The sequence below is a fragment of the Limulus polyphemus genome, unplaced genomic scaffold (assembly GCF_000517525.1).
Source record: "Limulus polyphemus unplaced genomic scaffold, Limulus_polyphemus-2.1.2 Scaffold2753, whole genome shotgun sequence".
Classification (NCBI taxonomy): Eukaryota; Metazoa; Arthropoda; class Merostomata; order Xiphosura; family Limulidae; genus Limulus; species Limulus polyphemus.
In genome coordinates, this window is record NW_013668363.1 from 73,844 (window position 1) to 87,517 (window position 13,674).

The 13,674-nt window shown below is 33.5% G+C and overlaps 1 protein-coding gene across 2 annotated transcripts in view; it reads left to right on the forward strand.

Moving 5' to 3' along the window:
* The first annotated feature begins 553 nt into the window (after positions 1-553).
* Positions 554-13,674, forward strand: part of LOC106467819 — a 55,700-nt gene continuing 42,579 nt past the window's right edge. Inside the window, exons 1-4 of one of the 2 annotated variants that reach the window (XM_022396012.1) lie at positions 554-600; positions 6,569-6,700; positions 7,393-7,480; positions 13,248-13,387. In XM_022396012.1, the coding sequence (XP_022251720.1) occupies positions 6,578-6,700; positions 7,393-7,480; positions 13,248-13,387 (351 nt within the window). In that variant the 5' untranslated portion in view covers positions 554-600; positions 6,569-6,577. Of the gene's footprint in view, positions 601-721; positions 821-6,568; positions 6,701-7,392; positions 7,481-13,247; positions 13,388-13,674 lie in introns of those variants that run through there. The other variant, XM_013928198.2, reaches the window with a different exon arrangement.

Below are 13,674 nucleotides of genomic sequence, written 5' to 3' on the forward strand. Positions count from 1 at the left end.
AAGGTTGTTAAGTTTAAAGTGACTGCGGAAATTCTGTGTATTACAAAGTTGTATCGAGAAAGATAAACTAGTTTTAATTAAGAAAGGACTTCTATCGGTGAAGTTCCTCGGAAAGAATTTATACCGGAAATTAGCAAACAAGCAGATACGTAACAATATCATCAATTTTCATGAACAACCAGCATTATGGTGTGCACTAGATAAAGTAGTGAATTGCAATTATTATCAATTTATTTAAGTCATTTACCAAAACGATTTTTAGGACAAAGATCAATAACATAATTTATGAAATACTATAGTTATGGCGACTTGCTGCATTTCTTAAAAGCTTGAAACAAACCTTCATCTAAATATTGTATTAAAACTAACAGTTTTTATTTTTGTCATACAAACTATTGAATTTCTATATTCTTAATTTTGCATTGCAAGCCTTTATGAAATTGCGTAATACTACGAGATATAAAATGTATTCCGAAACCGCTACTACTTCGTTTGAAATTAAAAACATTTAATATTTTGTAGATATTTTTATTAATATTTAAAACACAGATTAATGACACGTAATATGTGATTAGACGTAACTGTTTGTGTTACTACAGGGTTAGTAATAATTATATATATACAAAAACAAATAGTATAACTTTTCATGCTTTGAAGTTTCATTATACAAAGCTTGTAGAGGTTGAGAGTGTTTCAAAAGGCATGCTTTATTGTTTTGTTTTTAACTTTAGGCCTACCACTAAGTATCGAAACTTTTATTCATAATTCTTAGAAATTTATACAGTTAAAAAAAAAATCATCCTACATTATTAGTAATTAAGTAAGCGATTTTAATTTTAGACTTAGGTATAATGGTAGTGTTATAAATTAAAATTTACAATTATTTACTTAAGTTATAGTACTACTACTACTACTGGTAACTTTGGAAGTTGTTATCAATTTAAAATTCAATAAATAATATTACTAATTATTATTAAAGCTAAAAGTACAGTGTTATATTTTAAAATATATTGGTATAGCCAAACTCAAACCTTTTGATATGAGTTAACATTAATGATTAAGGTAGTGTGGAAACCTACATCTCATACAAGTTGTAGCTGTAGGTTTGTTGTGTAGATGAACTTAAATTTCTTGAAAGTTTTTTAATTACTGTTTATAAGTATAAGACGTACTTGGCTGTGCATTAATTCAAATAGTGGAATACTTTCAAAAACATTTAAGTAAGATAACTCTATGGAAAACCATCTAATATTATTCTCAAATTCAATAAAAACACGTAGATATCAGAACCATACTTGCATGGGACCCGTCTTCATATTGCCAAACATGCAAAATTCCTTGAATTAACATATGGTTCAAAAATTATGGAAAAAAACCATATCACCCAAATTACAAGCTAAGTATGGCAGGTCTTTGTTAGAAGACTGTCGGGTAAAAGCATTGGAGCATCGCCAGAAAACATCATTAAATTCAAAATAAAATATAAACAATATATTTGACCAGTAATAGAATATGCCTACCTTGCATGGAGTAACATTGCACCGTTGCACATTGCCAAACTACAAAGAATACAAAACTGAATAATCACTACTGCTTTTAGGATACACAGATCAACAAATAAAATTCATGCACTTGTATGCAAACTTACAAACAATTTATGACAGACTCCTAGATTGCTCGTTCAAATATTTTAAGAAAAATCTCTACAAAAGTGATTTATTTACCTCCATAGATCATTATATATGATAACTATGATCCTAAGTATCTCTCTCTCTACTCAATGTGTATTATAAGAAAAAGTCCACCCATACTAGACCATAAATATCACTTAGATTTAGATATCAAAAGTGTATTCAAAAAGTTATTTATGTGTAATATGCATCTGTTAACTCTATCAAGTGAAAAAGTGCATTTTGCTATGGAAGTGTTTGAGAATAAGAGTAGGCAACTATTTTTATGTGACCAAATGAATAGAAGTGGTGAAATAGCACTGAATGCTATAAGAATTATATTCATGGACATGGCCCTGAAGAAGGAAGAAGTACCAGAGTAGTTATTTAAATTTGGATGCCCTAATCTCATGAAAAAATAAATGTAGCATTTGACAGTAAATATATAAAGAGCAAAGAAGGGAGGAAGAGGTCTAAATAGCACTTAACTTTCCCAGATTGTGCACAACTTAACTAAAAACTGATCAAGATACAGTTAGCTGTGCATTTTCTAACCTAGTGATTTGTATGATTAACCCAATATTCAAGTTCTAGACGTGCCCATTAAATATTTGTTGGTTGGTGCAAATGTTAAGAGTTATTTGGCATGATTTTTATGCTAAGGTATAACCATAAGCCTAAACTTGATTACTGAAATAAATGTGACAGTTAAACTGTTAATGTTATACTTTTATCTCAAAATCTAAAGGAATCTATCATGCAATAATTTTGTCAGCTGTATGAGAACATCTGTCCTGCCCTCTTGTGGTATCACATAATAATGTCATAATAATATTTCTGTGTTCTTTTGTATAGAGAGGATAACATATTACCAAATGTTACCCTATCTACCTGAGCTACTTTTGTTGCATAGTTCTCCAAGACTTATTAAAGTGTCATTCTTAACTAGGTAGTTGCTACCCATTTCACCTTTGTTCATCTTGATTAAAGTCAAATTTCAATATTTGCCATAGAATACTTATTGTCAGGAATAATGTTACTAAGCAATAAATTAATATAATTGTGTTACACATGATTTGTTGTCATTGTGAGACAATGTGCTATAAGTTTTAAACAATTTATCAGATGTATGTTCTGGTCATTATGTTAAAAATAAAAACTTTATGGTCTAATTTTATGATGAAATGTGAGTAGAAGATAAACGGTAAGCAGTTAAAACCTAAGATATTACTGTATATTTTTCTAATATTTATTGCAAAGTCACACGATTAAAGCAAAAAATTCAGAATATGGAACTTTTTTTTAGTGAATTTTGGACATTCTAGCAACAATTTCTAATCTATGATGAAAAAGTAAATTTTTTTTTAGGTTAGATAAATACAGTCTTAGCTCTAATTCCCAGCCTTCTTGGGTTTATAATGTGATATACATGTAGCTGTTGAAATATTATTTTGCATTGTTTATTATACCCTCGCCAGGGCCGTAAGAATAATTGATGAACTTACTCAAGGCCAGTTTGCATGAAAAATGTACTAGCCCAGCTTTTTTTTTCTTTGCTATAATATATATATATATATATATATATATATACACATCTATATTCATTTCAGTGACCTTCACAACATTACAAGACAAAAATTTAATGTATTGCAAATATACACATCAAAATTATTTGGAATAACTTCTTTCACTGTATTACAGAACTAAACATGATAAATAATACGTTCATTAAAAACATTACAATATACACAAATCATTATTTTTTAAGAAATTTCATGCTGCATGATTTTGTTCTAGCAGCGAGTAGAATGTCATATATTGCTTAATTGGGTTATAGACTGGCATTCACACAACATTAAGAATAATGTAATTTACTATAGCATATGTGATGCAGACATAAAATCTATGAGCAGGTTAATTAGGCTACATGTGATAGACTGGTATTCTTGACATATTGAAATACTAAATTCAGAATATATAAAAAGCTATAATGTATGGGGAAGTTATCTGATTGACATATAAAACAAAATCTAAACAAGTACATGGTTGTATGTAATTTGGATCACTTCACCCTTTCTGTCCTACTTAGGAAAAAGGCCATGGAGTTCCAAGTAGGTGAACTGAGTCGGTTTACTTAAATAACATTGTTTCATTTAGTATCAATAAAACTTTGCATAAAACTATTCTAATCTTGGTAAAAAATAATGATGTATAATAGAAAGTGTTATAAATACAAAACTATTTAGACATTTTAATTAGCAAGTTGGTAATTGGATTGTGCATGTGTGTTTACATATCAGGTGTATGGTGACACTTGTTGAGAAAGTCTTGGAAGAATAACCTACAAAAGTAGCTCAGGCTGAAAGGGTTACATTTCATGTGACAGAACTTGTTGAGTTTCAGAATTTATTTCATGTTTACGTTCTTCAGGTTGATTGTATAGCATAAAAGTTTAAGATGTTCAGAGCTCTTGTGTTTCTTGTAAGTATTTCCGCTACTTCTTAATGTTGATAATTTATTATCTGTCTTGAGTAATAGTAGTTTTATCAGGACTACACTGGTTTTATCAAACAGTTTTGAATTTATTGTTGTATGAGAGAAGGATGTTTCTTTAAATTTAAGGAACTTTGTGATAATGTTCAAAAACCTGCAGCATAGTAAGAAGGTCAGGTGTTTAGATTAGAGCAGTGTTTAAGCTTGGTTAAAGTATTATTTTTGTTGATGGAAGCTGCCTATAACAGTTCTTTAAATATCTTTTTACAAAGTTGAAAATGGCAGCAACTGCCCAGTTCAGAGTGACACTTGAATAGAAAGTTTTGGAGGACTAATATACTCGTAATGATTCAAGGCAATAAGTTCTTGTTTCGTAATGTTTTAGAAGATTCAAGGCAATAAGTTCTTGTTTCATAATGTTGGATATTTGGTTTGTTGTTGTGTCTGAGGGTAGGACAATTTGAGATTCTGTAACTTAAGTTGTGTACTACTGTGAATATCTTGGGTACATCCTGCATAGCGAACTTGTTGGGTTCCAGAATAATTTGCTTGTTTTTATGTTCTCCAGGTTGTTTGTGTAAAAGTTTAATATATTCAGAGCTCTTGTGCTTCTTGTGAAGCTCATTAAATAGTATTTTATGATGATTTATGTAGTCTTCCTATTCTGCCCTACAGTCACCTAATAGTTTTATGGTTTTGTAATGATAAGTTCTACAAAAGCTATTTTAATCTTTAAACACATGCATACATTTCATACAAGCTGAACAACATTAGCCCTGGCACATGTATATATTATCTATATTATGTCAATGCTGTTTCTCTATCTAGAGACCATTTTTGTTAATGCTCTATTTTACAAGATTTTAAGATATGTGTCTTTTTTTTTTTTCTGCTTAAATTGGGGCTTGCAATATAGTAGGGTACTTGGCTCTCATGTTGTCAAACTGTGTTAAGATTATGTATACTAGGTAGTAATATAATATGGTTGTACAGTCTTCTTTTTCTACTTAAATTGAAGCTAGGCTCAGTGCTGTCAAACTGTGTCTATGTAGAGTAATGTTAAGATTACGTATACTTTGTATGTGTGTGCTACTGCTATAATAAATGTGTGTGTGTGTTTCTGCATCTACTGTGTTTAGCAATATCATAGGGCACACTTGTTGGTTGAGCAACACATTACTCAACCTGTCTAGAAACCATTTCTGTTAATACTATGTTTTGTAAGGTCTTAAGGTGTGTGTGTCTTTCTTCTATTTCTCCTTAACTGTGTTAAGGTCATATATACTAGGTAGCAGTCAATCTATTTTGTGTCATTTCTGTTAATACTATGTTTTGCAATATATTATTTTGTGTAGAGAATTTTAAGATTGTGTATACTTTGTGTTTGTCTTCTTTTTCTCTTAAATTGTGTGGCTTAATACTAGGTGTGTGCTTAAATTGAAGTTTTTTGTCAAACTTATGTATACTAGGTAGCAGTGTAATAGGGTTTTGCAGTCTTTCTTCTTTTTCTTATGTGTGTATCATTATTATTTTAATAAGCAGTATAATAGGGTACATTCATTAATTGGACAACACATTACCCAATCTATCTAGAGAACATTTCTGTTACACTATGTTTTGCAAGATCTTAAGGTTTGTTTGTGTGTATTCTTTATCTGCTTAACCCTTTCACTGTGCAATTAATTTTCCCCAAAAGTGTTAATTATCAACCAAAAAATAAAAGTATAGATTTGACTCTTTGTATTACTTTTTCGATACTGAAAAAAAAGCTGTATTTTCTATATCTGACAGTAATATTCCTTGAAAACTGTATTAGATGGTGAAAAATAATGATTCAAACAAAAAACTGAGGAAAATTTGAAGAAAAGTATTCTCCAGTTACTGGCATAAATATAGTCAAAATAAGTGAATTAGAGGCCAACATCATATATGTGTTCCTGCAAAGTTGACAATTTTGTAATGAGGCATATAAACATCCAGGTTTCACAGCATAGAACACAGATGTCAGTGTGCACTGAGTTTTGGCAATTGTTTCAACTACAGGGGATTTTCTGCATGTTGCAATAGAGGGATGTTTGTTTTGGTAGCCCTGGGGTAAATTTGAATTTCTCAGTCAATGGGTATAAATGTTTATTTGGATATATCCAAACTATGCAGCAAAAGGGTTAAATTGAAGCTTGGATTGATGCTTTTAAACTCTTTATAGCAAGGTAGCATTATAGTCTGTGTTATTAATTGTCTCTATGTTAAATTGGTGATCTCTGGCTTAAAGTGCTTTGTTGACAGAGGTATACAAGAAAGTGTTATTATACTTTAATAAGTTACAATAAGCTGCAGCACATTACTCAATCTATCTAGTTAATACTATGTATTGTGAGATTTTCAGATTATGTATTTTGGTTTAGGAAAGAAAAATGGTTAAAACATTTAAAAGAACACAGAAGAGTAAGAAGAAAAAGACAGAAACAGGTGCTGGTGGTCATGAAAAGAAGATAAATGCACATAAGGAAGAAATATACGTAGATCTTAATAAGCTTGTAAGTTTTTGAGAGAATTACATGTCAGGATACATAAGATAGTTAGGCAAACTGTTCTGTGTGTGCCCTATTCATTCATTTTTCTGTAAAATCTTGTGTCAAATTGCAAATTTATGAATGAACTCAGAGGAATACCTTATAGTTCAAAATATCTAGAGGTTTCTATTTTAAGTCAAATAACATTATTAACACATATTTCGTTTTATATTAACAGAATCCTGGTTTGATGTTAGTTAGTTCATCCTTTTAATTTTAAAAGTGTGGAAAATTGCTTTCTTTGAGATATATTAAGTGAATAATGCATGTTCTGTGGCCTCAAACTTGATAATTTTAATGCCAGGTACAATATTGAATAAACATTGAGATTGTATATTCAATGAAATTCCTTTGTTTTAATTGCATTGTTCTATTGTGAAAAGTTTGGATATAAGAAGTTGGTATTTGCTTTGCTAGAGTTGCATGAAGTTAATGTCAAAATATTTCGTGCTCCCTAGCTGTTGTTTTTTATTGCAAAGTGCAGTATTGAATAAAAAGAAATTATTTTGTCTAAATCGGTGGTGAGTATGACAAAACATCACTGTTATTGCTGTTATAAAGTTAAATTACTACCTTTTATATGTACAAGATTAGATTGAGTTTACATTCAGAGAAAATGATTATGATATTCACACTGATGAATTTTTTTTTTTTAGAAGCTCACTTTAAAGCTCTTGGTAGAACATGACAAGCCTATTTATGAATCTGTTCCAGTTACACAGAATGTTACTCTCAAAGCAACCCGTAAGTTGTAGGATATTTGTATCTCATGTCCAGTTTTGTTGTCTATTCTTAAAGGAAGAGCAAGTACTAGATATATAGGATATTGTCTTGCAAGCTATTCTTACAGAGCATTTTTTGTGTCTGTTGACTTACAACTGTCACTTGCATGTTTTTTTTGTTTTTTCTCAAGATGTGACGTAAGACTAATGCATAACTAAAGGTAATTTTTAAACTTATTTACATTATATCTAAAATACAGTCATATTTTATTTTTCATGTCAGCATTCAACTAAAATATATTTCCACCCCATACACAAACAGTATAAAACTAATAATAGTTTTAATCACAAAATATTTTTACCTCCCTAGTTTGTGTTTCCGGTAAGAAAATAGTATTTCAAAGCACTTTATTGTGGGTAATAATCCAGTTAGTTATCTCTGGCTTGAATAAAACACTTTGTTGGCAAAGGCATGCAAGAAATGTTATTGGAATGCCATTATACGCTCTTCAATACTCAAAATTAGTCACAGCATACAGCAAAGCCATGGCATTTTATGAAAAACATCAAGTAAAACAGCCAAAAAAAACATGTCCTCATAAGAAAAAAATTACTTTAATATGTATCGTATGGCTTGCCACACTTGACTCAGTCTGTTTAGATAACTTCACCATATGCATGTCAGTTGCATGAGGAAATGTCAAGAAAACAATTAGGTAGGTAACATTATAAATCTAGTTACCACTTCTGAGTTTTAATGTGTATTTTAATATTTTGTTCAAACTACTAAAAATATTAATAACATCCTACTTAATAATTTTTATACTATTAGTTTGATTTAAAAATGTTTTAATCAAAATATGATTCAAAGCCAGAACAAATTCACGATATCTAACCATGTTTGGTTTAATTTTAAATTATAGCATGTTTTAATATCTGAGTAGGCAGTGAAGTTTAATACTTTATTTAGACATATTTTGCACAGAGCAAACATAAAAGATAAGGTTGCTTTATGTTTTTTGAAGAAAAAAGAATATCAGTGTTTCAAACAAAGTAGTTAGGAATATTTTACTGTACTTTGCTAGCATAAAACAATAGTTTTGTTTGGTTTTGACTTTCCGTGAAAGTTGAATATCATATAAGTAGAAAGAGACAACTTCTGAGACAATACTAGTCTTTTGCACACAGTAAGTTAATTTCCCCACTTCTCAGCCTTAGAGATTTGCATGCCACTAGCCTTTAGTGAACTCCCTCTTAATCTCAAGAGATTTCTCAGGAATTGCACAATGATGCCATTACGCAGTAAAAGTCCACCAATAAAAGAGTGACAACTTTCTTGTGCACTTACTCCCTTTATGTATTCGCTCTTGTGAATATTCATTCTTTTCCTCGACTAAATACATCAGACTTTAATTTTCCATTTAATGAGATTTGTGAAGCTTAAGAAACTTAATTTCATTTTTTCTGCAAACTGTAAACTCACAAGTTCATGTAACATCTACTATTTGTGCAAGTGAAGAATTTCTTCACACAGATTATGTATCCACTATAGCTTTTGGAGGCATGTTGATTGAGAATGATGTGACAGCCATTGTGCATAGGGTAGTGGGTTTTTTTATGCAGCTAGGACCTTTAGCTCCTGTCCCTTCTTCAGGCATTTTTTTCCCTTAGTTTTGAATGGGTTAATAAGAAGGACGAATTTGATTGCTTGTTTCCTCCTCCTGGTTATGCTTTGGGAACTTCTTTCTCTGTTGAAGAGAACCCTCAAACTTCCTCACATTATCAGGACTTAATATCACTGGTGTGTAATTACCATTCTTTCTTTTTCCTATGTGTCATATTACTCTTTTCATTCCCTCTTTCATAATCCTCACCCTTACAACTTTTTTGTTTTCTCTCCTTTTCCTGACATTGGCATTCGAGTTGATTCCTTCGTTGACCACCTAGATTCCTGCAACCTCATATCTCACCTCACCTTATCTGGCTGATTGTTATATTCTGGCTTACAGTCATTTTGAATTTCTCTAGTGCCCAATACTTCTGTCTTCACCTGATTCTTTTTACTATACTTTGTTACCTCTCTTCTCTACACCTCATGTCTGAGGTACTCCACTGTGCCCCAGAAAATTTTCTGGGTGATTCTCATTCCCTTCTCTTCTCCACTATAGCCTGTTCCACTTCTGCATTTTCCCCTTTCACTTGGCTCATTTGTTGTTAAGACTGGTTTGGTAGGGATACTCTTTTCCCAGGTTTGACTTCCTTCTTCCTTTCCAGGAGATCTTTCCCCCTGAAGTTTTTGTGGATATTCCTAATTCTATGGAATCATAGACAAAGGCTGCCCATTATAAATTTTTGCTTTCGTCCTAAGTTTCTAGACTTTTCCATATCCAATCCTCCATCTCTGAATCTCGACTTAGTCCCTCTGTTTCCTATTTTTTGATTCCTACCTCTCGACTTTCTTCTTCTACCTGGCTTAAAATTCATCAAGCTCATTGGTGACTATCCAGTTGTGTCAGGTCCCATGGGGCCCATCTGGAGTGGTTTGCACACCTGTGGTCACACTTTTAAACAGACATTTTGGATACTGTACTTCATAACCATGGACTTTCCAGTTCTCTTCCCTTCTCAGCCCTCATTCTGTTTTTTTTTCCTCTTCCATCCAATCCCATCTATCTACAACATTTCAAGGAGGCAGTGTCTGATTTGTTGGACAAACATGCCATAGAGTTTTACTTTCATCTCCTCATGGTCCTCATACAGGCCAGGGACTGGCATTTGGTTATTGACCCTTCTTCACTTAACCATATATGGTCTTCCCACACTTTTTTGTGAAAAATTTCATTTCCATCTGTTGGTCTTTTTACTCAGACTGTGGGTAACCAAGGTCAACGTTTCAGATGCATTCCTGCATATCCCCATTGCAGGATCTTCACAATGTTTCTTTTGCTTTGTTTGTCAGGATTGTATCTTCCAGTTTCAGCTTTTTTGTTCAGCCCCTGATGTCTTCAATCACATGGTTAGGAACTTTGCTTTCCATTTGCATGGACTGGGACTAACATTCCACTTCTACATGAATGATTGGCTTCTCCTGTCCCACTCCAGAGAATTATCTTCCCTTCATACATCTCTTCTTCTACAGGAAGTTGCCTGTTATGGGTGGCTCATCAACATTTCAAAATTTTTTGTGTGACCAGTTAACCACTCATGGGAACCTTTGATCTTAATGGTTCACATGTCCACTCCTCTACTCAGGCATCTGTCATGATGGCTTGACTGATCCAATACCACTATTGGTTTTCTTTTATCTCTACCCTCTCTGGTTGGGGATTATCCCTGAATGACAATCTCACATTGGACACAAGGTTCCAGGATGAGTCGTATCTCTTAACAACAATCGTGCATCAGGCATATGGTTCCAGGATTAGTCCTCTCTCCATATCAACATGCTTTAAAATTCTGACAGTCCAGTGGGCATGTTCCAATTTCTTACCCATTTTTGTGGATTATTTAGTTTTGATCCATTTTGACAACTCCTTAGTTGTTTTCTATATCAACTGCCAAGGGGTTACCAATTCCAGGACCCTTTGCCTTCAAACCCTGGATCTTCTTTATTGGTCCAATTTTCTATGGGTTCATCTCATCAACTGCCATGTACCGGGCCTATTAATCTATATGCAAATAACCTCTTTCAGCTAGACCATGTTCTGCCCATGGAATGGTCTTATCACACCCATGTTTTCTGCTGTTGTGCTCTCTTGGAGATTCCAATCACCAATGTTTTTGACATCCTTCTCAATTCCAAACTTCTTCTCTTTTGGTTTCCTGTTCCTCATCCTTTATTCCTGGCTGTAAATGCTTTGAGCCAAGACTGGTCTCATATTTTCCTTTATGCATACCTACCTCTTGTCCTGGCCTTGATTTATGACAGTTTTGTCATGTCCTCTCGGTGGCACCCCTTTAGCTAGCTCAACCTTGGTTCCTTCTTCTGTACCACCTGACAACCCGATCCCATTTTTCCCCAGCTATCTATACCCACTCTCTCTTTCTTAAGCATTTCACTGTGACTAGGATGTATATTTCCCAGTAATCCCACCTACCTTACACTGCAACTGGGACAAATGTTCCAATTGTGATTCAAAATCATGTGACGTTTGGGAGTAAACTGAGTTGGAAAGTATATATTGGCATCCCACCTAATGTAGATATATGGTTTCCCTCAATGTTTTCCAGTCATCCCTTCAGTAACCAACCAGATGCCTAAGCAGAATATATGACAACTGCATGGCAACCATGTCTGCATCACTAGAGTGGCAAGTAGTAACCCTAATTACTATGTAAATATGCTTTATGTGCTAGACTCAGATAGTGTACAAGATAGTGAAAGTGAGTAAAGTGGAATACAAATGCCTGATTATGAAGAGGCAATGATGCAAGAGGATGCTAGCTTTCCATCTAGTGATGATATTCAAGATGATGAACCTGGACCCAGCAGAGGAAAGCTTAAACAGCATTGACAGTGAGAAACATTTGTCTCAGTCATAGTGTGAGGGGGTGGGAACAACGGGAAATATATGTCCCAGCTGCAGTGAATGAATTAAACCTTTCACTTCACTGTTCCATTAAGATATCTCATCCCTCCACCATCACATTTGGAATTTGTCTGGTTCCTTGCTTGTACAACTAGACTTTCTAACCATGTAGCCATTTTTCCTTTCTCATTGCTGTTGCCCTTCCACTTTGTCCATCTACTATTGTAATAGCATGTCTTTCACCATTGGTCTATCTGGCATCAGCATTCTCCTGACTGTCCTAATTGTGCCAGTTGTGCTCTCTTCCTGTAGTCAGAGGCTGTTTAGCATATAAAATAATATTGTTCCATCCTTTTGCAGCCTGCAACTATGCCCTCCTTCTGCAGTTGATGTATTTTCAAGTGAGTCGAGGTGTGCACACACCATATCCTTCTCTATAACATGACTACTGTGCCTACCTCTCACAGCTAGTGTTGGTCTAATAAAGTTTGATGATAGAGTTGAGATGAGCACAAGGCACAGTCTGAACATGCCCCAACCAAGCTACATATATAGTCTATTTTACCTCTTGGGTGCAAGTACTCAGAAGGCCATATTTTTATTCTGTCTATTCCAGCAACACATGGGGCTCTTTTGCCTCTTCCTCCATTTATTCTTGGGCAAAGAATATACCCTAGAAGAGATGAGATGTGGTCTTACATATATGTGCTCTTATGGAGCCCTTGCCATTGGGTGTCACACTCCATTGGCTTCCTTTGGGTGTTTCTATTGATGGAATCTCATCTAGGTAATTCTTTGCACCAGCCCCTCCACCACTTCACTGTGGGATTCTAGCTTACTGTGTGCAGAAGTGTGGTATCATATCGTAAATTAATATTTTTCGTTATCTGAAAATGTATTTTGAATTGATGTCCACCTCTTCACACCCATTCTCACTACTTCTGGTGCATAATTTCATGCTTGCCTTGTCAAAGAAAGAAGATTAATGAGTATAAATTGCTAGAGGGTTTTTGCCACATAATGACAATATTATGCAGTTGCAATTCACAAGAAGTCTCGTGAGATTAGGTGGGAGTTCATTAAAGGCCAGTGGCATGCAAGTCTCCAAAACAGTGTGTGTAATTCACAGTGTTTGTGAATAAACAAGTTTGAAAGCACCAACTAGCAGCTTTGTAAAGTAAGATCTAATGCTTTGTCAATAGATTCTTTTACCATTTCTTTATAAATAAATGTTATGGTTCTTGTAATATTTTTATACAGGACCTACAAACTTGGTGACATCTAAACGCTTGTTGCCAGTTTTGATGGCATGTCTCATGAACCACAGGTATGAAGCAGCAGCTAAAATAATGCAAGCTTTAAGTATGGTTGTCCACAATTTAGATCACATCATTTACAAGGTAAGTTACTTCACGTTGGCCACTAATTACTTTTGCAACGAAAATTGAGAACAATATTTATGTGCACATCAGATATTTTCAATTATTTTCAGTCATGTAATATAAAAATTTAATTACCTATGTAATCCAGCATTCTAGTAGTGTTTATAATATTTTTGTATGGCACAGTGGTAGCCTGCTTGACTGTGAATCTGTGGATCCATAGTTTACATCCTATTGCTATCAAAACATTCTCCATTATTTGAGGCTTATGGTTGCATTGTGAGAATGATAGTCAAATCTCACTG